A 27737-nucleotide genomic window follows, 5' to 3' on the forward strand; every position below is an offset into this window, starting at 1 on the left:
CTTTTCCTTCTATAAATAATTTTAAGTACCAATTATAGACACTATGCTGTGTTAAGCACTATAGTTAACAATATGAATAAAATCTGATTCCGGTCCTGAAGATGCTAGTGTAGTAAAATTAAATATGTACAACTGGTTTTAATTCAATGTGTTAAATATCCCCAATATGTTAAAAATCCCTAGTGGAAGTTTGCTGGATGAATGGATGAATGAATGAATGAATAAAAAAGCCCAGCTTATTAAAAGACTCATCTAGAACTTAGAAATGATTTTTACATATCATACCTAATTGGATACTCAGGTCAGCACTTTAAAATAAATATACAAAAAGTAGCATTATTCTTTTTTTATGAAATAGGCAAATGAGTCCCAAAAGTAGTTAGTTAACTAGCCCAGGTCACACTACTCACATGTAAAGAAGCTGCAACTTTAACTCAGGCCTCCTGATGGCTTAAAAATCTACACTCTGTGCTTCTTTAAAAAAAAAAAAGATTTTTCTATTACATAACTAGTGACAGCTGCTAACTTTAACATAGCACCTTACTAGCTATAAAACATGTTCTTAGCACCATCCTCCTCCTTTATCAAACATATCTAAAAAAATAAAAATAAATGACACAGCCGAATAGCTTCATTAGACATGAAATTAAAGCTCTCTACATAGTATGAAAGTGCTGATTACAGTGTTATGTTATTTTTTCTCTTTTCCTTCTTAGTTTGATCTGGCAAATCAATAGCAAAGTTGTCAAAACAAACCTAAATGTACCATTTTAGGATATCGACTTACCAACTGCACCTGCAGAGCTCTTAGCTATGGGGGTATGTCTTACAATGACACATCACTTTGAAGGATGCTTCTGTTATCTCTTATTTACAGTCAAAATTAAATGGGTCACAGTGATTACAAACACATCTTCTAATTCTTCATTTGGGCCATCCATTTTATAACGCACTTGTCTGAAACCAAAGAATATACCCAACTGTGCCTGGCAATCTTAAAATTAAGTAATTGGACAGATAAGGGCATATGCCACACTAGATAATGTTCTTTCAATCAGTATAATGAGGCACAGGAGCAACCTTTCCATCAAATGCGAACCAGCCTTTATCCCACATAACATATGCTGGAATCTCTTAGAGAGTTGTTATAATGGTATGTGACGAGACAAACATCCCCCTGTTTCAGAAAGCATTTTTATTTTTTTGTAAGGATAAAAAATGTAAATTTCCAATTTTATGAATATTCAATTTTTCAAAAACAGGATGAAATGAAAAACAGAAATTAAAGAGAAAGTCTGTTGGATTGTATTGTGTTAAATATATAAATTATTCCTTTAAGATGATTAAAATTACATGAAATTATATGATCCTCTTTTATGTTAATAAAAATGGAAATATATTGCCAAAAGAGGTGATCAATATTTTCTTATAAGCATATTAAAGCTTAAAATGAGCATTAATGGCATAATAAAAATTTTATTCAGAGAATATTATGCACTAGACAGCACTAACTTTGCTTTCCTTACATGTTTTTAATCATAAAAAAATTCATAAGATAAATAATTTCCACTTAGAGATGAGAAACCTGAGGCTCAGAGAGGTTAAGTAACATGCCTCTAATCACAGAGTTTTAAATGATAGAACCGGTATTCTACTAAAGGATCACTGTCCCAGAGCTTTAATACTGCATATTGCCCTCCTAGAAAATTATTTAGGAATGAAGCTTTCAGAATTGCAAAGCCCTGAATTTGAATCCTAGCTCTGCTTCACATTAACCAAGTGTAATCTTGACTTCTTTGTCTGTAAAATTAGGATAAATAATACCAGTTGCATAAAGTTATTGTGGGAATTAAGTGGAGCAATGCAAGTAGAGAGTTTAGCACTCTGTGATAACATACAGCAAGTGCATAAATGATAGTAGCCATAAAACTTGAATAATAAAGGATCCAACAATATTTTCTTATGAAAGATTAACAAATGTATTAGAGGTTATAGGATTTATTTTTTCACAATTGAAAGGAAGGCATCATCTAATTATATCACGATTGGGCCAAATCTTGCATTGTGAATAAGACAGTTATCACTTCATATGTTTGTTTTGTGTCTGAAGGCTTTTAAGAGAAGTTATTTTCCAAGTACACTAGAGAGAGAATTAATTCCTTAACAAAATACCATTTGAGCAAACATGTTAGAGGTCATGCTTAATGAAGGTGATGCCAAAAATTGTTAGTTGAAAGTAACAACCTTACCAAAATTTTAGTTTTGATATCACTAAAACAAAATTTTCCCAGCATTTCTAAAGATAAGAAGACATGAAGGTTGGAAAGTCTTCAGAGTTACATACAAACTACAGGTAGCAAGCACATTAAAAAGTATTCTTATCTTCTAAATATGATACTAAATATACATTATATTTATAGATTCACAGATGAAAGAATCAGATTGAATCTTTCTTCCTGAAACATGTTTTGCTGTTGTTGTTCTTAAAAACATATTTAATTTAATCAAATATACACTGAGATTAAAAAAATATCCAAGTTCTTATAATTCTGTCCAGACAATCAACCGAAGTATACTAAAGCAATCATTTTTGAAATAAATAATACATAATTTTTTGGTAACAGAGTTCCTACAATTTTTTGGTAACAGAGTTCCTACAATTTTTTGGTAACAGAGGGGAGGGCCTACTCCTATCATCAATGCCAGAGAAAGTATCTTCCCTCCCCATGAACAATGTTGTTTTTGGATCAGAATTAATTCATATTATACTAGTCAACAGATCACAGAAAATTAATCAAACTCAATGAGATAAAAAAGGCCTATATCTGAGATAAGCATGTTATAGTTTTTAACTGAAATAAGTTTGCTTAGATCAATTTAATCATTTGATATTTTTGCAATTTTATTTTGAAAATGAATACTTGTTATATCAAAGCAAGTGCATGATCTCTTAGCATGAATTATGTGGTTGAAACCACCAGTCAGATAATGTGCCAGTTCCTTTTTATTTTTGTTTTTCAAGAAAGGGCAACTGTGTTCAGTCCATCACACAGAAACTTCTATTACAAACATAGGAGGCTCTAGGGAATAATCAAAACCAAACAAACACAAGGATCCTGGCTATGTGGTATCTGTGTTCTCTAAAGCTGCAACATATATTACCTCCGTATCCTAATGAGATTTCTGCGACGCAGAGAAAAAGGAACAATTGTGTTCATTTCACAGGTGGATATACTAAACAATAAATGGTGTTTAAGTCATATCTTGCTCTGTAACTGAGAATGAAATATGAGCTTCTACTAGAATGCAAAAATAAAGGTTCATATAAATGGCTGCATGTTTAGGAGTCCTGGTTGAGAAAACACCTTTAAGAGAGAAAGTTGAATGTATCAGGTCTGTGTTTGAATTCTGAATCTTTCAAGTAGTTATATTAACCTAGGTAAACTGTTTAGTGTTTCTGAGTCTACTGCCTATTAATGAGCCTTGGATTGTAATACCTACCTCAAAATATTATTGTGAGGATTAACTGAAAGGTATCTGAAAATGCTCAGCACAGATCAGTATTTTAGTGTTTCTGTTCTTCCTTTATTACAGAATCATCAGTTTTATCTGATAAATTACATGAAATTACATGAAACTTTAAGAGACCGTTTATTGATGGCAGTCTCTGTGAATAACTTGGCTTTAAAAACTAAAGACAGTACAATTCATAATTCTATTTAGAAGTTAGGCCAAGGAATTGACGTAGCCAGAAATGTGGATAAGTGATATTAAGATATCACAGCAGAATTTTAATGGCATTCTGTCATCCATTTAAAATATTTTTCCCCAAATAAAGCACTGAAGTTTGGCAAGGCGCAGTAAAAATAAACTCAGAGAGTCTACAAAACATTTTCTTTTTCATAGACAGGGAATAATAAAGAAGAGTTACTATTAGAATCAGAACAATATTTTTGCCTAGAAATTCAAGGGAGAATGAAAACAGAGTGGGGTATTTCTTGTATAAAAGGCTATTAAAATGGAGTTGGTATTCAGCATAAAAATGTGAACCTAAATTGGAATAATAGCCATGGTTGAGCTGTGATAAAAGAGCACATTTAGAGTGACACCTAATATTAAAAGAACACATTATAGCTATTTCTGAGATGCTCTGACTCCCCAGGTGGTATATATCCAAGAGAATCCATCACATTCCCTCCTTGCCAGGCTCACCCTGCTCCTCTGCCCATACCCTCCATCCACGTGGCTGTTCGGTTATCCATGTCTTTGAGAGATAAAACAAATTGTGAGCCTTCTAAATCATGGAATCTGCTTAACCATGACTCTGCCCGGTTAAGAGTCACAATTTACATTAAAGTTTATATTCTAAACACCAACTTCATTTAAGTGGTGTTCAGTGGATCATATAGTTGCCTCCATTTACCTCTTTTCCATTTATTATGTAAGAATATTCTAAAGCTTTATATTTTCTCTTTTGGTTTTTGACTGTCTTGACACAGAATGCACACACCTGTGTGAAATACATATACACACATTTTTTAGATAAATTACTTACCTCAGAGCATTATTTCCAAATACATTCAATTATATGCTAAAGTATCACTGAATTTATAAACGTTTTAAATTTTAAAAAGTTTCTTCTACATACCAGCACCATCTGTTTTAATTTTGCTTGATGGTATACTGGGCTCTCCTATACCCAATGTATTGGTTGCTAGCACACGAAATTCATATTCCATCCACGGGATTAAATCCACTGCTCTTGCTGCCTCCATATTTCCTTCAATAATCGAAGGATCTAAATAAAATAAATATTGAATAGAGAATATTAGTTGAGTAACATCATTCTTATAATTCTCTCTTTTTATTTTACTGTTTTGAGAAAATGGCACATGTTCCATTGAGTTGAAATAAAAATAAAAAGTAGGACTGACAAAATGTTAAGTTCAAGGGAGTGAGAGGAGAGGTCCTTAATAGATAACACGTTAGAAAGAGAGATATGCACATGGATCATTTATTTATTTAGTACAGGATGGGAGCACTGAGATTCTGCATTTCTAACCGGCTCCCAGCTCTTGCTTCTGCTGCTCGTCCACTGTCTACAACCCGAACAGTGAGGGGCTGTATTCTGAAGACAGAATCCAGAAAGATTTCTTGAGGCAAAGGTACAACTTGTGCAGTTAAAATTTTTATGGACTGCCACTGATGTAGTGTATGGGTAGTGAATGATTTATTACTAGGGTACCTGTATGTTTATACTCTTTTGTAGTTAGATTTTTAGATTTATACCCAAATCCTTTGGGGCACTGATAATAAAGGTTATAATAATTCATTCAGATTTATTAAGTATTTCTCAGAATTGATGCTACTAGATACTAACAGGAAAATTATAACTTAGGGGTAAGATATGTTCAAGATTGCTTATTTAATTGAGGTATGATAAAACGTACAGCCAAGGCAGGTTTATTATACATTATTTTAAGCTCCCCTAAAATATTCTCACATGTGTTTTTAATAATTAACCTACACATACATATGCATGTAAATACCTGTACATCACTTATTAGAAAATGTGTTCCCTTAGGCTTATAGATGACTCATTATCTTATTACTTAAGGAATTTTTATCTGGCACTGCAGACCATGAATAAATAGCTTTTTAAGATGTTGTACCCATCATCACAATAAATGTTAAGCATCCCAGTGCCCAGTTTCTACTTTTAGACAAATTCCTAATGGCTCAGACTATCCCATGTCTCACACTGTCATGTGTGGACCGTGGGGCATAACTCTCCTAGACACTAATTTTGCCATCCAGTCTCTTACTTTGTTAAGAATTTGTTTTATATATTTGACATATATTTTTGACTTTCTGATTAAAAGTTTGGCTTTCCTTCTCCTCTGTTTTAATTCTGCCTCTTTATCTCCTGTTTTCTCTACCCCTTCCTCACACCAAATTGGGATTTGTTTGTCTTACTTCGTGTACATAGGAAGTTATTTTAGGTAATTGGAAGAGGGAAGATGAAATTTTGATTTGCGAAGGACTCTTCATGGAGAAAAGGAAAACACAGAGCTGGTTGTTATGACACTGGGTAGAGTGGCCTCCTTCTTCACTAGATGCCTTTTTATGATTTTGAGCCTCCTATAGAAGGAGTCATTGTAGTGGGTTGAATGGTGACTCCCCCCACACAAGGGATATGTCTATGTTCAAATCACCAGAACCTATGAATGTGACCTTATTTGGAAAAAGGGTCTTGTAGACCATTTTAATTTTAAGACAAATTAAGTTAAGAATCTTTGGATAAAATATCCTGGATTATCTAGATGGGCCCTAAATCCAATGACAAGTGTCCTTATAAAAGAAACATAGCAAAGAGACATATAGAAGAGTGAAATGTGACCACAAAGGCAGAAATTGAAGTGATGCAGCCACAAGCCAAGGAGTATTTGGAGCCTCTGGAAGCTAGAAGAGGCAAGGAATGGGTTGTTCCCTGAGATCCTTGGAGAAGGTGCAGCCCTTTCAACACCTTAGTTTTGTACTTCTGTTGTTTCAAATCATCAGATCTGTGGTCATGTGTTATGACAGACATAGGGAATTAATACAGAGGTTTAGAGGCTGAAGCTGATGGAAATATTTGTGAGTTTGTGAGTCCGGGGTGTCCAAGTAAAAAAATATAAAAGAAGGGTCAAGGAGGCAGTCTGATCCTCTCTTCTGCTTCTTATGCTGCAAAACCCCAGCACCATTTAAATGCTTGAAGAATGGAAATGCGGGAACCATTCTAAAGGGTCGCTCTTGGCAAGGGCACGGTGTTCTCATGATGGTAAAGGCTACCCTTGGGCTTTTCCAAGCATCTGGGCAGTCAACAAGTAGGGGCAGGTGAACGCTGGGTCAGACAGGAAGAGCCAGATGGATGTGCAGTGAAAACTGCACCTGACAGACTGATTCTGAGCATGTATGAGGATCCAGTATGAAAATATCTCCAAACAAATGGAAGATCAGGAATATGTTCAAAGAGTAACACACTTTACTACAGAAAACATTTGGAAGAATGGGGAGAGATAAAGAAAGAAAAGTCAACTGGAGTCATTTTAGGGTAGGTTTTAGATTCCAGATGAGGAGAAAGGCCTGTGAATAAATGAAGTCTGAGATGAAGAAAGGAAGAAGAATAAGCAGAAAGCCTTGGAGTTACAACCATGAGAAGACAGACCTCAGTGGGAAACCCTTGACCCAGTGATGCAAACAACTTTCAAAAGGGGAAGCTGGAAGTGTATGTTAGGAAGATGGACTTCCAGAATATACCTTCTGAATGATTAAGGAAAGAATTTGATATCTATAAGTTAATAATGTAGTCTACAAGGATAGCTTACAGTTGTGAACACCTCTCTTTTTAGAACAAAACCAACTATGATCATTCTTGTTAATACACATTAACATCAGTATTTATGAGAAGATAAGTATCTAAAACAAATAAGTTTTTGGCATATCTTTATAATGCCCCCTCTATAAAACCATTTATATAAGTAATAGGGCTAACTTAGCAAACAATGGCTAATGCCAATCATTTTATAAAAATGTATTTAGAATTAAAAATGGCTCGGTATCTGGCCTGCTTTCCTTCCCCAGAGGGAGACAGGACTTTGGATGCATACCACATCATAAGAACAGGGTTTAAACGTTTGCTTTCTAACTTTTTTCCAGTCCAATCTTGAGCTCGGTAGCCCATATCACCACTTTACAACTTGAACTTCGAGACCGGCTATACCATACCAGGCCACACCTATAATATGTCTCTATGTTCCCCCTTGTTTGTTCCTGGTTATTATTTATGGACATACATATGTTTCTTTTACTTCTTATTCATGTTTGGGAACCACTCAGTGCCTGGTACACCTAGAATGATGTGTTCTTTTTGTTGTTGTTGTTTTGTTTTTTTTGCGGTACGCGGGCCTCTCACTGTTGTAGCCTCTCCCGTTGCGGAGCACAGGCTCAGGACGTGCAGGCTCAGCGGCCATGGCTCACGGGCCCAGCCGCTCCGCGGCATGTGGGATCTTTCCCGGACTGGGGCACGAACCTGTGTCCCCTGCATCGGCAGGCGGACTCTCAACCACTGCGCCACCAGGGAAGACCTAGAATGATGTTTTGTAAGTAGAAGTACTTAATAAATATTTGTAGAAAATACAAATAAACTACAAATACAAAAGTTGTGCTTATTTAGAATCGACAATGTCTTAATGCAAGAAGCACAACCGTGTGTATAACTTTATTGTCTCCTTCAACCTGAATCAGGCAGGCAACTTGTAGAAGAAAAGAGGGCACTCTGTTACCTTGTCCCACTACAAAATATCCATGCTCTATGGCTCTTATGCCTGTATTTAGCTCATAAATCATCCTGCCCTGTCTAAAGCAGAGGGTAGACCTCATCTCCATCTTCTTAAGCTCTCTCCCACCCTCTTTAACTCTGAGTTGATCCTTTTCAATTTCTCTCCTCCACTGCTACTGTGTTTTACCTCTAGTACACATTTTTATTTATTTTATTCTGAGCCTTAAATGTCCCTATAAAAGGATTTGTACCTTCTCCAACCCCTTCAGCCCTGGTAGGAACTATTGGATGGATTTTATTTTTCCAAAACCACCCACATAGATAGGTTGGAAGCAAAGGTCATCTTTGCTTTGGAAAGAGATTCTTGCTCCAAGCCAAATGCACAATAATCAGGAGCAGAGGGACTTTGTGTTCCCTCTCTTCAGCCAAGTTCCTTGCAACCTGTTTGCTATTCCTGGAGTCAGAAAGAGAGGAGAGTACTTGGCAAAATAGAGGCAAGTACCAGGAATCAGGACTGTGGTCTCAAGTTCCTGAGTTTTAACTGGGTCATTTCTGAGTCAGGCCACTTTTTACAGACAATTTCAGTTTTGGAAATCAGATTTTAACTGTATAAAGGCTGTCAGAGGCTTCTTTCTATAAAAAAACTAAAATGTTGTATATTAACCTGGTAGCTATGTAAATCTTGGTTTTACTTCTAAGTGTAAATTTCAAACAAAGGGATACAGAATAAGAGACATACTCCTTACTTTAATATTCAGGTCAAAAGACCCCCTTTAGAAGGTTTTATTTTGATAACCAGCCATGAGCACTAATCTACAGATCTATTTTCAAATACCTTTAGTCCATAAGCCTCAGAATAAAAAAAATTCTGACTATTCTTTGGAGGAAAAGAGAAGCAAGCCTCATGGGTATCCCAAGGCCAATAGTCACAACTGCCTGGCAACCATGCTTTGTGGTGCTCTGCCTTCAGACCACAACAACTAGTTCCCTGAGCAGCTTCAGAACTAGGCACAATGACCTCCAGACTAAAAAGCAGATGTTTCAAAAATAACTCCAGGCAATATAATCACACCTGTTCTAGATTCTTGGAAGTTGCCATAGTGAGTTCTGCTATTTCCTCGGGGTTTAAATACAGTTTGAACCCTTAGAATCCTCCATCTAAATCTAAAACCCAAGTATTTGAAACTATCCAGAAAGAATTACCCACTTGGGGATCTAGCTGAAAAAGTTGGTCCATTGTTTCAGAATGAAAATGGACAATTAAAGGCCTCTCTCTGGCTCTGACACAACTACTCAGTGTGATGTTAGAGGCTCTAGACCCAACGTGTAGATCATCTGGCAGGACTCAGAGAAGAGCCAGAGGTGTGACAATGTTCCTTGCAGAGAAAGAGAATTGGATTGTTCTCTGAATTCCCAGAAAATGTGATTCATTGTTTCTTCTCTATGGAAAGTTTGCATGCTGCCTCATAAAAACCCAGAAGTTTATCTTTGAAATAAGAGCAATAAAAGTGAAGCTATGGAAAGGCAAAAAATAAAACAGTAAATTCTAAAATGTAAATGTCCTACAAGGAGCCTAATGCTTTTTCATTTTTTTAACCTATCAATCTGACAAAGATTTAAAAAGAAAATACTAAATACTAAGTAAAGGTAATGGTGGAAGAGACACTTATATACTGTTGATTAGAATAAAACTTATTCTATCTTTCTACAGTGTAATTTTGTAGTAAGCTCATGGGCTTAAGCATGCGTACACCAATAATTTAACTCACAAATGTCTATTCTGAGGAAATAATCTAAAATTCAGAGGAACATTTATGTGCCACGATGATAATTGCAGAGGATTGGTAACAATTAATTCTAGTCTTCCACAACACAGAACTTTAAATATAAAGACACTTTTCTTCCCCTTTTTCAAGAACATATCTGAGGTTCTCTCAATTGCTCCTCATAGCACAGTTTCCAGGCCATTTTATATTCTGGCCAACATTCTTTTTCCACACAAACACACACACACACACACCATCACCAACAATATGCTATAATTTTTCCACTGAAAGTAGCAGCATAGAATCCAACACACATTCTAAACGTGACCTGAGCATCTTGTAGCACCCTAGGAATGGTATCAGGTTTCTGTTGTCCATCCCCAAAAATGTTCCAGAGAAGTAATTCTTACAGTTGATTGCTTTAAAGATCTACAGTCTATTATTCTCATTATTCTAAATTTAATCATTGGAATGCCGAAAGTTGGTATCTTTGAAAAATATTTATTGGACACCTTAACTAATTACCTGCATGAAACTGAATTTAATCCTATACCTTCTTTTTTCAGTGGACACCACTGTAAATAAGAACCACGTGATTTTTACTTCTGCATTGGTTATACATTTTTTTTTCCACTTCCACTGAGAACACAGTCACAATAACTTTACTGACCAACTAACAGGAAGAACATGCAAGATAATCTACAAAATAATATATTTTTTTTACAGCCCATTGGAGAGCTGAGTTTGTGAAGAAATCCAATGAATTAAAGTCATCATCAGAGAGTCATGGGGAGAGGAGGATTTAGTCATAGACGTTCATAAGAAAAAGACAGTTTAACTTTTCATAGATATTTAAAGATAAAGTGCAGGCTGCCATGGCTATTTTGAATCCCTGGGATCCCCAAATTAAGGAGAGTCCTTACCTGTTGACTAACTCTTTCTCTGTAGGCTGTACCAGACGCATTCAAGAAAGTTCGGAAGCCGGACAAGAGTGCTGAGAGACCACCCTTAAAGGCATAGACACGTCAGATCTGCTCAAATCTAAGAGCAGAGCAGGAAAATTGAGACCCTGCATGCACTCTGAGCCTTACACTGGATACAAGTGAGTGCCCACGTGTGGCTGGGTGAGTGGTAAGAGGGTAACAGAGATTTGCCTCCCATCTGAGGAGCAGGTGCTTTGGATCTGTGAAGTCTGAGGGAAGGATAGGAGAACTGAGAAAATTCTCCCCACCACCCCAGCACTCTGTGCTTTAGACTGATTATCAGACAACAGCTGTCTGGGGCAGGAGCAGGGGAGGAGCAAGAGCCCTCTCTGATGTCCAAGCTGGAGAAGAAAACTGAAGTCTGATAGGAAGACTGGAAAACCTCCAGACTTGCAATATGGGGGAAAGGTTGTGATCCTGTACTCAAAACACTTAAAGCCTGTATAGAACTGAATTTAACAGCAAAGCTCAGATCATCTCAATGACAGATTAGATTGACTCAACCCCTGAAAGAATGACATGAATTTTCCTGGGAAAAAAATATTTACTCAGCCTCTACTGTTCTTTTACGCACAGTGTTTGAAAATCAGTCAACACACACACACACACATCATTGTGTGGAACACATCAAACAATCTAACATATATTTCACTAGAGACCAAGAAGAGCAAGAGTGGGACAGAGGAATATCTAAAGGGATAATGTCTGAGAATTTCCAAGGCTGAAGGAAGATATCACCTCAAAGGTCTAAGATGCCAGTAAACTGCATCTGGATAAATATATTCTCATCAAGCTGAAAAGCAAATACAAAGGGAAATCTTGAAAGCAGCTAGAGAATATGGACACATTAAATACAGGAATATAAGGTAAAAAGAATGGTTGACTTCTTGTCAGAAGCAATGAAGGCAAAAAGACAAAGACACTTTATTAAGTGCTCAAAAAAAGCAGCTTAGAACATATATCCAAAAAATCACTTAAATATTAAAAGAAAACTATTTGTTAGTGTAAAAAAAAAGCTGAAGGTCTTTGACTCCAGCAACCTGAAGAGTTAGACATGTTAAAAGAAGTTCTTTACTTAGGAAAATTATAACAGATAGAAATCCAGTTCTACAGAAAGCAATGGAAAATCCAGAAATAGAAAATATATTGGTAAGTATGAAGGACTTAGAAACAACTTTCAGCAACTGAGAATAAAAAAGAACTTCCATCCAAGATGCCCTTTATCACCAGGGGCATAAAGGGGGGAAAAAAGCTGTCAACCAAAAAAATAAAACTACCTTTTAAAAATGAAAGCAAAATAAAAACATTCCCAGATAAACAAAAACAGAGAATTTGTTGGGAGCAGACCTGACTTACAAGAAATATTCCAAAAAGTTCTTCAGGCTGAAAGCAGTTGACCATTGACAGTAATTTGAAAAAAAAAATCCAAAAAAAATAAGGAACACTGGTAAAGGTAATTATGTAATTAGAAAAGTATAAATACATATTTCTTCTTTCTTCTCTGATTTAAAGGCCATTGTAGAGAATATCTATCTATCTATTTATCTATCTTTATCTATCTACTTATGCATCTACCCATACACATATACATATGTATAAATGTATATATATGGTGTGTGTATGTAATAAAATTGTGTTGTTGGGCTTACAGCATATAGAAATGTAATAGATTTGACATAACTTAAAGGGACAGGTAGAAGTGAAGTTGTATTATAGTAAGAAAATAACATCAGATGATAATTCAAATTGACAGAAACAAATGAGGAGGATCAGAAATGTTAAATATTTAATATGTTACTTAATATAACAAACTATAAATATATACTTGTTTTCCTTTCTTCTCTTAGCTTCTTTAAAAGACATTAAAATTATAGAAAGCAATAATTTCAGCAGAAGTTTATTGAATTTGCAACATACATAGGTATATAATATATACAATATAGATGTATGAATAATAATCCATAGCACAAAAAAGGGGCAGAATGGAATAGTGCTAAGAGTAATGTTTCTATATCTCACTGATATTGTTGGTAGAAATATGAAGTTTATTGTGATAAATTCCATTGTACCAGGTAAGCTCTAGAGTAATCATTAAGTTTTTATATTTAGAGAATTTCATTAACTTAGTTTAATTTTTATGCTACAAAATATTCATTTAATGCAAAAGAAAGCAATAAAGAAGAAATAAAAGGACATAAACAAATGAAACATTAAGAAAGCAAAAATACAGTGGCAGATATAAATTCAGCTACATCAATGATAATATTAAATATCAATGGATTAAATAATCTAATCAAAAGGCAGAGACTGTCAGACTGGATAAAAAATAAGATCCAACTATATGCAGTCAACAGAAAATATACTTTAGATTCAAATATACAAATAGGTTGGCAATTGTAAAAGATATAACATGCAAACAGGTACCATAACAAATTGGAGTGGCTATGCTAATATTAGAAGCATCCCATTTAAATGCAACTCTTGCCTCCCCATCTCCCTTCTCTGTTGTTTCTCTTTATCACTAATCACCATGTGACTTATTATATATTTTAATTAGTTGTTTATTACCATCTCTCCTACTAGAATGTAAGCTCTTTTTTTTTTTTTTTTTTTTTTTTTGCAGTACGTGGGCCTCTCACTGCTGTGGCCTCTCCCGCTGTGGAGCACAGGCTCCGGATGCGCAAGCGCAGTGGCCATGGCTCACAGGCCCAGCTGCTCCATGGCATGCAGGATCCTTCCGGACCAGGGCATGAACCGTGTCCCCTGCATTAGCAGGCAGACTCTCAACCACTGAGCCACCAGGGAAGCCCAGAATGTAAGCTCTTTGAAGGTAGGATTGTGGCTTTTCTTTTGACTTTTTTTTTTCCCCTCTGTTTTATTCACTGCTGGTCAACTATGTACCTAGGACAGGTTCAGGCACACAGTGGGAGCTCAATAAATATGTATTTAATGAATGAGCACTATGGGCTCTGATCTAGTTGCTAGGGATAGCACAGTGAATCAAACAAAAGTCTTCCCCCTCATGGAACTTAATTTATAGTGGAAAAAATTTTTTTAAAGGGAAGCATATTTTAATTGAGCCATATGTTAAGCATAATGTGGTAAGCATGGTAAGAACTAATAGAGATTATTGCAATCATTATTCCTTTTTCAAAGCCAAACCAAATTTTAACCATATGTTTATTTATTTCATTTGCTCTCTAGTATCTATAATTAATATAAATTTGGCTAGATATAAATTATTATCTATGGTTTTATCATTATCATCAATTTTCATTCTATTTAGAGAAGTAGAAACTGCTCATGCTTTATGTTTATCAAATATCTAAACGGTTTTTAAAATTGCTTTTCAAAAGGTCTGATTTTGCCAAGTATATTTATAGATAATTCTTACACTCACAAGCATAATGTAATAGAAATGTTTCACTTGTTTCTACTTCATCTGAACTTCATACACTTATGTGGAGAATTACTTAATGCTAAAATATATCCTAAGCCCTTGTAATAGATTTCAAGTTTATATTTCAGTTATTTCCCATGATAGGAAGAAATTATAAAAAAAAAAAAGGTGAATCTAAATTAAAACTTCTCAGGGAACAATACAAATAAATTCTGTTATGTTAAGATTAAAGTGAGCAGGTTTAAGATATGCTGGGATTAATTCTTTTTCATTTTTTAAAAAAGAGGAACATTCTATTCACTTTTGTCTTTTTTTCTCCCCTCTGGTGACAACTGAGAACATATTTCTATGCTTCTTCTTTATGCATGTAAAAGAAATTCTGACAACTGCAAGTTTGGTTAAAAATATTGTCAACAATGACAAAGATAAACAGGTTATTTTATCAAAACAATCCTCTATCTTCCTTCATGTTCTATGAGAAAATACGCTGATGTGTGATATTTGAAGACTAGTGATGACAAATGGCAATGGTAATAACTTATACACAAGGAAAAGTACCCACTTGCTCTTAATTAGTTTTCGTCTGTTAGAAAATCTTAATATGAGAGAAAAAAAAGGTTGAGGTACTAAACTTCTTTAAAAACCTGTTTTGAGGAAATTCAAGCCAGATAAGAACATATTCAGAGAGTAAAAAGTTATGGTAGTAAGATTTATGTGCTTAATCTTTATGATTAATTGTGCCTTTTTTTAGAATGCAGAACTATAGTGCCTATATAATTGGATAAAAAGGGTCATAAATAATAAGTTATAGATGCCATTTGCCAAATCCACCTTCCTTATAATTTTTTCCTAGTACATTTTAGACTTAACACGTAGCTCAAATAAGAAACCCAGGAGACCTCTCTTTGCTTCCCTATTATAGATTTAGACATGCTGCTTCTTCCCCTATAGCTTTAAAACATTTAGTTTGCTGTGGTTTTCTTTACTACTAAAACATTGGGCTTGTTTGTTTTAAGAAAATTTTCAGGGTCAATGATAAAATTATTAAAATATCCAGTTTTTCTTTGTTTGTTTTTGATGAAAGAATTCATCTCAAGGGTTTTCCTGGTGGTGCAGTGGTTGAGAATCCTCCTGCCGATGCAGGGGACACAGGTTTGTGCCCCAGTCCGGGAAGATCCCACATGCCGCAGAGCGGCTGGGCCTGTGAGCCATGGCCGCTGAGCCTGCACATCTGGAGCCTGTGCTCCGCAACGGGAGAGGCCACAACAGTGAGAGGTCCGCGTAACACACACACACACAAAAAAGAGTTCATCTCAAAATATGAACAGATTAATCAAACAAATAAAACTCACCTGTCTTTGCATCTTTCCAGTCATCTGAAAGAATAGTCTTGGTCTGGATAGTGTATTTAGATATAGGACTATGATTGTCTGAACCACGGCTCCAAGTAAGTCCCACAGAAGTGGCCCTAACGTCTTCTATTCGCAGACCACCTGGAGGGCCTGGAGGGCCTGGAATGAAAATTTGGGTAATGAATCAATGAATCCCAGCTAGTGAATTAAGTACACATTAGAATACAAAAATGCCCTCTTTGCAGTTAATCTAAAGAACATTTACATGATGAAATCAGTGGTGTCACAGTCCATTTAAACATAAACTATAAGAAGCAGTAATAATGGTGTTTATGGTTTTTATTAAATGCTTTCGTGATGTCTCTTTTTATGAAAGGAGATAAATTCTGTCCTTTAAAAATGGCATTATTATTATAACAAACATATGATACTCCTTGACTCATAAAATGCATTTGGCATCAAATGAACCTGACATAACAGATTGTAGCATAGCGATAGTTAATGGATGTTTGCTGAATACATGGATCAGAGCTGACAGCGCAGTGCAGATATGAGGGTAGTCAGTCGTATGTTTCATTCTGTCTACCCAAAAGGAGGCAAGACATATAACTCTAAATGTTATAGATAATTTATGTTACTTGGAGTAGAAATTTCTGAGAATGCTTGTATGTATCATTTTGGATAATACATTTCTTGTTAGTTAAACTAATAAAAGTAAATAATATTAAAAGAAATATTTCTATTTATATAAAATGTAGAAAACAACTGTCAATTCAGATATACGAGGAATGATTTGAAAACATCAAATAATATATTGAAGAGTCTTAGGCCAGAAGAATTATTACTGCAGAACATAAAACAATGTTAAAAAATAGGCTTTCAGAGTTGCTTTGTAATTCAGTATTAATATTCTTCTCTAAACTGAGAACACTGTTCTGGGTGGTAGAGATGACAAGATAAATGAGACATAACTTTTAGGTTTTGAACAGCACTTTGTCTTGAAAAGGGTGAATTGGCCCGGTAAATAAATAACAGTAATAGACAGTAGTGAATGCCAGGATTATGGCATACGTGGTATACAAGATACTTATACTTTGCATCATGATTTCTTCTTTGTAAAAATGTAACAAAAAGTCCTTTAGGTGGTAATGTGGCATCTATCACTTACAATGCTAAAGAAGGCTGTCAGTTGCCAGAGAACTCCTAGAACAGACATTTCAGACAGTGACATCACTTGTTTTCTTTGCACCAGAAAGGAGGCCATCCCCAACTGAATTAGGCATAGTGAATATAATAATCAACAACTTTTTTAAGTGGCAACTTTTTTTGTTGAAAAAGTATTAAATAAAACAAAGTTTTAATCTTTTAGCTGAAAATAAGTGCCTTCCTATTTAAATGTCATATCAGATGCTTTGTCTGCTTGGCCTTTTTTCTCCACATGGGTTTTGGTCTTTGCAAAGGTATAGAGAACACCACAAACCTTCGCCAATTTCCTTGCAGTTGGTCCCAAGGAGGAAAACGTGTGTGTAGATCAACAAAACTGCATTACTACTAATATTAAAATAACACAAGACACAGCCTATTGATGGTAGTAAATTTTATTTGGAATTATATAACAAATTAATAAAGGTAAGTAAATTTTTGTAAATGTATAATCTGTAATAGTATTCTTATACCTCCTGATGTTAATTAAAACTAATAATAATACACCATCCACAATTAATGAAAATAGCCACATAAATTATATAAAACACATTTGATATTCAGAAAGAACACATTGTATATTTCATATGTAAAAACCACATTGAAATACAAAGCACATTCTTGATCAGAACCACCAAGTTCCTTATTTCACATGAAGTATCATCCCAAGTCAATTACTGAATGGAATATTTCAGAGTATTAAAATTAAAAATTAGAAATAAAAATATCAATTTTGAAAGGAAGAGAAAGTCTTATAGTGAAGGCATTCAGACACTTTTTCTGAGCATAAAGTTATGGCATTCAGAAAATGTTAAAGGGAATTTAAGGCAAAATTGCCATAGGTTAGTCTTTTACCATTAAAGTGAAAATCATTTCCTTACTATTATTCTGTGAAGTTCTTTGATGGCAAATGAATGACCTTCGCAAAGTCAGATTAAAGTCGCATACTATTAGTGTATCTGTTGGGACATTATATGCATGATAATTTATCCAGTCACCCATTCGCTGAGGAACAATGTTGTTGAGCAAAAGACTGTAATTATACTTATGCATTTTTTCTCTGATATATGCCTGGCCTATAGTGAGTTCTTAGTAAATATTTGGTGAAGACGTAAATAAATTTATCACATTGACCTTCAGACAGTTCTGTAAACATAACAGTCATTCACAATACAATCTGTATTGAAATACTGTATTATCATAAAAAGGTGAAATTGAGCAAACAAATGGAAAGGAGTTGGTTGATATTCCCAAAACCACTGTGTGGCAATATTATTTGGTAATGGCTCACTTTGATGTAAAGTAGATTTTTCCATCTAGTAATTAAATACAAATATCCCCCAGAAAATACCTGAGAGAAAATATACTATTAAAGAGAAGAGATTTTAGAGTTAAAAAAGGCTTGACTTTAAATTCGGTGCCTTGATTTATCTTGGGCAAGTTTCTCAAATTTACTCAACTTTCATTTTCTCATCTATAAAATAGAAGTAATAAAAATTGACCAGATAGGATTGTTGTTAAGATTGAAATAAAATCTTTAAAGAATGTAGTGTTAGGCCTAGTCCACAGGAATTCCTTAGTAAATTTTAGCTATTAATGTTATTATTGTTACACCTGTAGGAACTTTCTGGGCATCTGAGCTATAGGACAGGAGTAATACTTGTTAATAATTAACAGGGATTTGTTTACCAGATTGTTCATTTATCACTTGTTTCCACTCAAAAGTAAGGTGTTTCTAGTAAATTTGATGGAGGTAAGGAATGGCTGGGGATGTGAAGGCCCTCTAATGTGTACTAAGGAATCAAGATGCAGAAAAAATAGAGTGGTTCTATGGAGACAAACTGGGCCAGCCCTGCACTGTCTCCCAGAAGGAAGGTTTTCTAAGCAGTGTAGCTGATGTTACTTGTTCAGATTTTCTGTTCAGAATGGAGAAAAACGTGTTGTGGTAGAAAATGAAATAATGCAGCCACTAGTTCCTCAGCACAAAGGCAGGCATTTAGGAACTGGCAGTCCTTCTGATTCTTTCTTTAGTGACAAAAAAGTAATACATAATTCTGACTCAGAGTTTGTTTGTGTCTTTTTTAAACTCTCATCACTGTGCAAACACTTTCAAGAAATCTTTAAGGAAAGAATTGAAGCTAGGGAAAATGTAAGTGAATGGACAGCTAGATGCAGGTTATTTCACTATTACTCTATCGGTATACCTTTCCAGTTTCTTAGGTGTCCTCAGGCAGATAGCTAATGATTGCTAAGAACACTATATATACCAAATTTAAATTATCATGAAACAGAGAAATTTGTCAGAGGGAAAGGACTTTTGGAATTTGACCTGTATTTTAAATGCATAAGTATATTAGATGACAAATTATTTTATTCTTCCATTTTTTCTGTCTTTTGTTTTTATCATTAATGATCCATAGTGGGAATAAAAAAAGAAGGAACTGGAATATTTCTCTAACTAGCCCTGCAAAGGCTTTTCATCAGTTCTTCTTACTATTAGTAAATACTAAGGGAATTGGAAAGAGAAGAAAATGAGAAAAAGAGATAGGAAGGAGGGGATAAAAAGTTATTCTAAGTATGCTTTTTGTTTTTAGTTTTTATGAATATGGTTTTATCTATACTACTTGCATACCCCCCATGCCCTGGAGTTCTGAAATTCATTTTATCAAGCTTATATATCATGTCCATAAAACAGTGCTGCTATTTTTGTTTTCCGGTTCTTCCAAATGCTGACAGATGTCGTTAAGTGTGGACATCACTAACTATGTTAGGCCTGTCCAGCTGACTAAATTCCTCCTTTATAAATTAACAGTACAGACTTCAATGTTGATTCTTTGCATCTTCTTTTCCTTTTCAATATCACAGTGTTCAACCACCACCTTTCTGTACTTCTTCAGGTAGAGGCTGCCACTATGGACTGTTCTTCCTTTTTTATTTGCATTACCCTCTATCTTTCAATTCTTGTTTTTCACCATTATAACCTTTCTCTCTGGCTTTAAATATCTCTCTCAGAGATTACTGACTGAGAAAGCTCCAAAAAACCTCACCTATGGGGGATAATTAGTAGTCTATCAAGATCCTTGTTAGTGTTATGTTTCTACATTGTGAGTTCTTCAAAATCAGGCAAAAGGAGTCTATAATTACTGAGGCTTTTTTCTGTCACAGTTTTTTACATAGTGGAGGCTTTGGAAATAGCCAGAATGGTCCTTTATCATCTGTGGTTCAATGCAGTTTCACTGGCCACATCCATATTCTCTTTTCCTAAATTTTTCTAGGTTCTCAATGTTTTTACTATTAAATCACTGACTACAGGCAAATATTGAAAACATTTGGCTATGTAATGTAGATCACACACACTTTAGAGATCACTGAAGCCAATACCTGTACATTTTACAAAAGGATGCTGCATTTCACAAAGGTTGTTGTCAGAATCAAAAAGTTGGTCTGTGACAGAGTACAGAAAAAGACAAGAGACTGAGTTTCCTGGTACAACCCAGGCAAAGTGAGAAGAAGCCTGTTTGAAATTCAAATCATGCAGCCCAAATGTGTCTGTCCACAAAAGCCTGCAGAGAACTACCTGATAACTAGCACATTTATACTGTGCTTTTCTTGGATTTGCCTGCATTTTTAAAAAAGTATGAACTCATAAGAGCATAAAATGTTAGTGAATCCAAAAAATGAAATTTATATTGTCTATTTTAATAAAAGTAATATACTTTACTAAGTCCTTATTATATCTGAGTCATTGCTAAATCTTTTATAATTCTTACAAATAATGCTATGATGTAGACATTATTATTTTCACTATTTTACAAATGAGGAAACCTAGACATGGACAGATTAAATAAAACAACCACAGTCATCCAGCTAGCAAACGGCAAAGCTAAGACTTGAACTCAACTGCTTTGCCATGAGACTTTTCATTAACTATAGTAAAAACAATCATTTAAAAACAGCATTATCAGCTTCAAATTCAAAAATGGTATTTACTGCTTTCCTTTAGAGACCTTTTTTGTTGGGGAGAATATGAATTACTTGGGCACTAGTGTATATTGTGGGAAAAATGACAAAAACTGTGATATATTGACTACAGCTTTTTAAATCTTTTTGTGATCTGTTAATTCAGATAAGTGAAGGTAAAGATATCACCCATTTATAAATTCCTACTACATGCCCAGTTTTTTTTTACTATCATGAAGGGATTTGCTAAACTTTCCTGAATTTTATTAGTGTTTTTAGAAAAAAATACCTATGTGTGAACAAAATACAGATGTGATTTCCACTCAGTTTTCTTTCATATGTAAAGTAATTAGAAGGAAAAGTGAACATAAATACAATTATTTCTCAATTCTGTCATTTCTTCTTTAGGAATGTAGAAGCACTCAGTGAAGCAGTTTTTAGACATTTGAGGAAAAATAGCAGGAAAAAAATTTTCAAAATGATTATTCACACATTATAAGCTGACTATATTTTCTCAATCAATAGCTGAGACTAATTTTCCCATAAGTCAAGTGCGATAGAAGATTTGAAACTGGGATCCTCCAGGATTAAACACGATGGGTGCATAGTAACCATGACTATACCCCAGGCGTCACTTGAGTCAGCGCCAACACTTAGGCAGTAACCCTAACACACTTTCTCCCTCCAAAAGGCTGACCGGCTCTCTAAATAACTGTACTTAGAACGTGACCCCCAAAGACTGCTGGTCCTTCTGGGACTCCACTCCACATAGCACACATTTAATGCAAGCCTTGGTGCTAAGCAGGAAAGACATCTCAGTGCCATCCTATTTCCATTTGTAATTGCTCCGTAAGTAATTAAAAGGAAAGCACCACATAGGAATATCCCATGGTTCACTGTTTATTTTTACCAAAAGAGCAAATTTTAATGAAAAGTTTAAACGTTAAGAAAACAAAAAACTTTCAGTACAAATTATAATCCCTTTTAAAATAAAATAATCTGAAAATAACAATGCTGAAACAATGTCAGTTATTATTAAGGCACATGGCTTCTTCTTTACCAAAACATGTCAGTTAGTCTCTTTATTACTACATGCCCGTTCTTGCTCTGAAAATTAGTTAAGACAACAGCTTTATTATAAGGTAATAAAACACAAATTTGTGTGCTCTTGTTAAAGCGTTAAGACTGTACTAAGATGAAGCTGAATATTAAACATCTCTACCATTTAATAGGAATATAGTAGTTTTTTAACCTCTAAAATTGGTATTTTAACCTCTTACATTGTTAAAAATGAACATAGATACCTATTAGAAATGAGAATGAGAATAAAGGAGCTAAATGAATCTACGTAATTCTAGTTGATATTGATGCAGTTTATCTAAACAAAAATATTCTCCTTTCCCTGCCACTTGTCATAATTGTCATGTGGTTTCCTTTCTAATTTTTATTCTGTCTTTCCAAAACTATATTCCTATCTGATCTTGGTGGTATACTTTCAGTGATGGACTATGGACCACAATGCTGGTTCATGCACATCTCCATGGCAACATTTATGGATACATGACAATCTCAAATTATTTTAAAATATCTTATTAAAATGACAGTTGCCCTAGATCTCCAGTCTAAATCCTAAGATGCTTCCTTCTGTGACAATAATTAACACTAGAAAATGAAAAATGGTGGAAATAAGTAACATTTTGAGCCAGAGACATGTATTCCTTTATGATGACTAATCAATTATTTTTTAACTACATCCATATTTAGGGGTCATTACATATCTCTCAAAGATTTCCTAAGAGTTCTTCCAACCACAGATGGGAATTCTAGAGTTGCTAAATGAGAAGTTCATATAATATCTCACCCTTAACCATAAACCTGTTTAAGAAGAGCAAATTAAGAAGAAATAAGAATTTTAAGCATGTCTCTTTGACCAAAGGGCAGAAATGAAAATATTTTCAAATAATGAAATTTAAGCAGTTCCAGAAAGAATTATATACACTTAAATTTTAATCTGCCATTTCTGTTCATGTCCTTCCAAAAAGTCTTGACCTTCCTCTCAAAACAAAAGATCCAAGAAGGCTGATGCTAGGAGTTAACAGAATTAAATATGCATATGTGCTGTTAATGGCTTAGTCATCTTCACTTAAATCTTGCTACTGAGATGACAGTTTTCTCCACATGCTGACCAATTTCACTTCCCAGTCCCAGGAATTGTTCCAAAAACCTTACAGAGCCATGGGTGGTCTTCAGTTGTTTATTGCTGCTTTTCATCTTTTCTTGCCAAAGAATATACATGGCACCAGGATACAAAAGGCCACTGGAATAATGCCCCTTAGCTTACATCCTAATTAAGATGACTCATTAGTGAATTTGACAACAACAGTGTTCATTACCTGCTTGGGTAAATCAAACAGTCCATTCAGTGGCAACACTCCTGTATTATAATTCACCAGTTCTTCATTTATTTTTTCAGATAATGAGCTAATTTCTGAGATATGTAATTTCAAAGAAAAACAGGACATGAAAACATGAAAATTTTACTTGGCCATTATATGATGTACTGGGTTAGTTCAGTAGGCATTTTTCAGATATTAATGAAGCTATACAATTATATTTTAAAATATCATTCTGCTCAAAGTATGTTTAGATGTTCAAAAGGGAAAAAAATCCTCTAAGAACTAGATTTTGGCAGGGGGAACTGCAGAAGCTACAAGATTGAGTTAATTAGTAAAATCTAGTATAATATGTTAAAAAAAAAAAAAAGGTTTTCCCACAAAGAGTGAGTGCCAACGATCACCAGGTTGGAGGCAGGCTTGCACAGACAGGGAGAAAAGGATCCGCCATGTTTTTCTCTCCATCTTTTCTGTTTTTACCTGCAAGAGGAAAGATCAAGGCTGAAGGGCAAGTGTGGATGCCCATTTAGGAGCAGGAAGCCATATACTTCAGGAATTTGCCAAGTATCCTTAATGGGTAAGTTGAAATAATGAACAAAGAAAAACATCTTCTAAACACTGTAGATGGGAGTCCAAAAAGGAGAAGGCTGAAGTGACAAGCTTTGGCCCAATCAAACCTGTTTCCCTCAGAAATAGTGACTGACTGTAAGGAACAAGAGTTGTAACTGGATCCCTTCCTCCCCTTTAAAAAAAACTCAAATTCCTAGAGCCTTTGTAATTCCACGCCATATAGTACAAGTCTACCTACCCAAACATATGCTCATGTCTTCAAGGCTTCTAAGTAAGAAAAAAATCCTGAGGATAAATTTAAGCAGCGACTTATGAAATTTAATCAGAGGTTGGGGCTGGAAGTCATGGGAACCTGTGTCTTGATTAATATTATATTTATTGTTTATGTCTATATAGACGTTAATAGCAAAAGGGAGGGAAGTAAAAGAAAATGTTTATAGAAAGTCATCATGGGCAACGTGTGAAGTGGAGTTGTTATTCTCTTTCATAAATGTGGACTCTGAGGCTTATGATGATTAACTGACTGGCCTAAGACCACAGGTTATTCAGCAGGTGAAGTGCGTTTCTAATCCATGTTTGCCTAATGCCAAAAGCCATACATTTTCCATTGTGCCATGCAGATCTTTTAATGACTATATGCATATATTAGTATAACTATATTATTATAGAAAAGTATGGTATTAACAAGATGATCATCCTCCTATGTTCCCTAACCAAAACTAGGGATAGTTTGATTATTATAATTAGACCACTTTATAACTACTAGTGCCCCCCTGGTTATAGTTATTTAAGTAGGAGAAATAGTATCTTGGAAAACTGCTGACTGCTTATTGCAAATTTAGTCCTATGATAAATGGTAACAAAGGTCACAAAACACATTTGTCTCTTACATTTGTCTTTCAAACGTAGGAGATTTCCAAGTCTTTTGATGAGAACTGAAATTGCTAATTTTAAATATATTCTTTTTTTCTCCCTTTTAAATGAAGTTTTGGTAGTTTTGTGGAGAGAGGGGGCTGTGAACAGTCACAAAGGGAGCGTCCCAAAACTGTTGCACATTGGAGTGCCTTTTCTTGAATTAGTAACAGAAGCTTCCAACCTCTGCAGGAACATATCAAACAGTGGTCCTCCAACTTGTTTAAACCACAAACATCAGAAGTACCTGGTGTGTTCCAAACAGGGACAGTCCCCTGCCCCAGAGAAATTCTCAGGGATGTGCGGGGGGCTCAAGCACTAGCTGTTGAGAGCCACTAAGACTGTAGTGAGATGATGCTCAGAAGTATATTCCTCAGTGTGACAGAGCCCAGACTGTTCAGTGACACACAAGGGATCACTACCTTCTAGTGAGTCACAAGTTATTTGCTACTAAGAATATTGAAAATTCATAAGTGTGTACATTATTTTATTTTGTATAAAAATGAAGTGGATTCAAGGTTATCCTTTTAATTATGCTAGCTCTTGTTCACTGTTCATTTTCATCCCAATGCATTTTCAGATAACGGAGTTGGTATTCCAGTAGTGTCCTGGGAAATGCATGTGGGCCACAACCAAGTCCCTCACCTCAACCCATGTCAACAGAGTGAACATGACAAGCATTGGGCAATTAGAAATTAAAATCATGTTTTAATTTTTTGGGAAAAAACAAAAAAGACCCTTTGGATTTATTCCACAATCTGCATTCACTCATGAGTGTATTGGGCAGTTAAAATTATAATGGAAAGGTGCTGTGGCAGAGAGAAGATTGGGAGCTCCCCGCTGTGTTGATCTAATGAGATGTCTTAAGCCAAATTTAGATAACGGATGGGAGACGGGGTTCTGTCACACAAGGACCAGATCCTGTAGTCACCTCTGAAGAGGAAATAGGGAAGGTGCAAACTATGAAATAGCTGGATTTGTAGGATACCAATGGAGATTCCATAGTTGCTTGTAGTACCCTTTTACATTTCTCCCTTTCCCTTTGAGTATGTGTCCATTAATCCCAGTGATGATGGTAGTTTGGACCTATGTGATAGGAATTTAAAAGGACTAAAATCTCCTCTCTACAGCTTGTTAAACTGGTCACAGGTTTAGAGGGTAAAAGTTTTCTCTGAGTTTCCTTCATTTTCATTTACTTAGGTGTAAGAAATTCTGTGACCCAATCAAATTCCCAGGGCCTGAGCTGGTGAGGTTGGCTGGTGGGAAGGAGAGAGATAGTGGTGGCAGGAAGCCAGTCTGCAAAAGGCACCATGAAGAAATAATTGTACATTCCTGAGACTTGAAATGGCAGACTTTACAAAAATCACACCAAAAAATAGTTTTGCTTAAAAGGGATTTTATACCATTGAATTTTCTATTGGTTATTTTTTCAATAATGAAGCTAAAGCATTTTCTCTTCTTTTTTAAATAAAATGAACCAAAAAGAGAAGATATTATGAAATTCTAATTTCAAATAACTTAAAATTTTACTCTCTGAATTAACTTTGAATTATCAATGCTTCAGAGTATTTGGGTGGACAATTTAACAAACAAACCATATACCAACGTGAAACAGATGTACAATAAAATTATCTGATATGATTTTTATATTTGGGAAGTTAAACACTAAAGAGAAGTGAGAAAAAGTAAGTTATGTAGTGAATTTGAAACACTGATAACTGGCCAAGTTCTGGCTTGATCATGTGAACTCTGAGGAATAGTTTCATTTTCTTTTTCTTCTTCTGTTTTAAACTTCCTTTGCCTATGAATGGATTACCAGTCTTTGCATCACTACCACACAGCAGTTTTGTTAGGATGACATGATAAAATTTATATGAAAGTCCTATAGACACATACATTCTAATCTAAAACACTTAAACATTTTGAATATACTATTTTTAAGGCCAAAGAATCAAGCTTAAAACCATCTACTATGATTTATTATTGTTTTTGCTGTTGTAATTATAATTGTATGACATTGACTACATGAAAAAAATTTTTAATTATTATAGCTTTCCCTTTTTATTAGACCAGTCATAAATATATTATGGGCAAAAATAAAATTGCAAAATCTGCATCAGTAACTTTTCTATAGAATAAACATTTCTTACCAAAAAAGAAAAAGGCCTACATTTTAATTTTTCCACATTGATTATTTTATCTCATTAAATATATCTGAATTAGTATTTGATTATATTATTTTATAGCAATGAACTGGGTGTTATATGTGAAACCAGACTGCTTATATTCAAATCTTGTCCTTTTACTTAGTAGCTAAATGATCTTGGGCAAGTAACTTAGCCTCGCTGGTACTCAAATTCCTTACTTGTAAAATGGGGATAATGATTGTATCCATCTCTTAAAATAGTGCTGTTAAAATTAGCCTTTAGGGACTTCTCTGGTGGCACAGTGGATAAGAATCTGCCCACAAGTGCAGGGGACACAGGTTGGATCCCTGGTCTGGGAGGATCCCACATGCTGCAGAGCAACTAAGTCTATGTGCCACAACTACTGAGCCTGCACTCTAGAGCCCACGAGCTGCAACTACTGAGCCCGCATGCAACAACTACTGAAGCCCGTGTGCCTAGAGCCCATGCTCTGCAACAAGAGAAGCCACCGCAATGGGAAGCCTGAGCACCACGCGAAGAGTAGACCCTGCTCATCGCAACTAGAGAAAGCCCATGCACAGCAACAAAGACCCAACACAGCCAAAAAATAAATAAAATAAAATAAATTAAAAAAAATAAGGCTTTAATAAATATTATGTATCCTAACATAATATAATAAATATATGCTATGTAATTTGTATTTTGTTATAAAATATACTATATAGTTATGT

General features: G+C 34.9%; 1 protein-coding gene across 1 annotated transcript in view; it reads right to left on the reverse strand.

The window, feature by feature from the left end:
- CNTN1 (contactin 1) overlaps positions 1 to 27737 on the reverse strand; it is a 164411-nt gene that overhangs the window by 68664 nt on the left and 68010 nt on the right. Inside the window, exons 13-14 of the mRNA XM_007463263.1 lie at positions 15822 to 15980; positions 4649 to 4798 (exon numbers count right to left, since the gene is read on the reverse strand). Coding sequence (XP_007463325.1) covers positions 4649 to 4798; positions 15822 to 15980 — 309 coding nt within the window. The remainder of the gene's footprint in view (positions 1 to 4648; positions 4799 to 15821; positions 15981 to 27737) is intronic.

Source organism: Lipotes vexillifer, unplaced genomic scaffold (genome assembly GCF_000442215.2).
Source record: "Lipotes vexillifer unplaced genomic scaffold, Lipotes_vexillifer_v1.1 scaffold1021, whole genome shotgun sequence".
Lineage (NCBI taxonomy): Eukaryota > Metazoa > Chordata > Mammalia > Artiodactyla > Lipotidae > Lipotes > Lipotes vexillifer.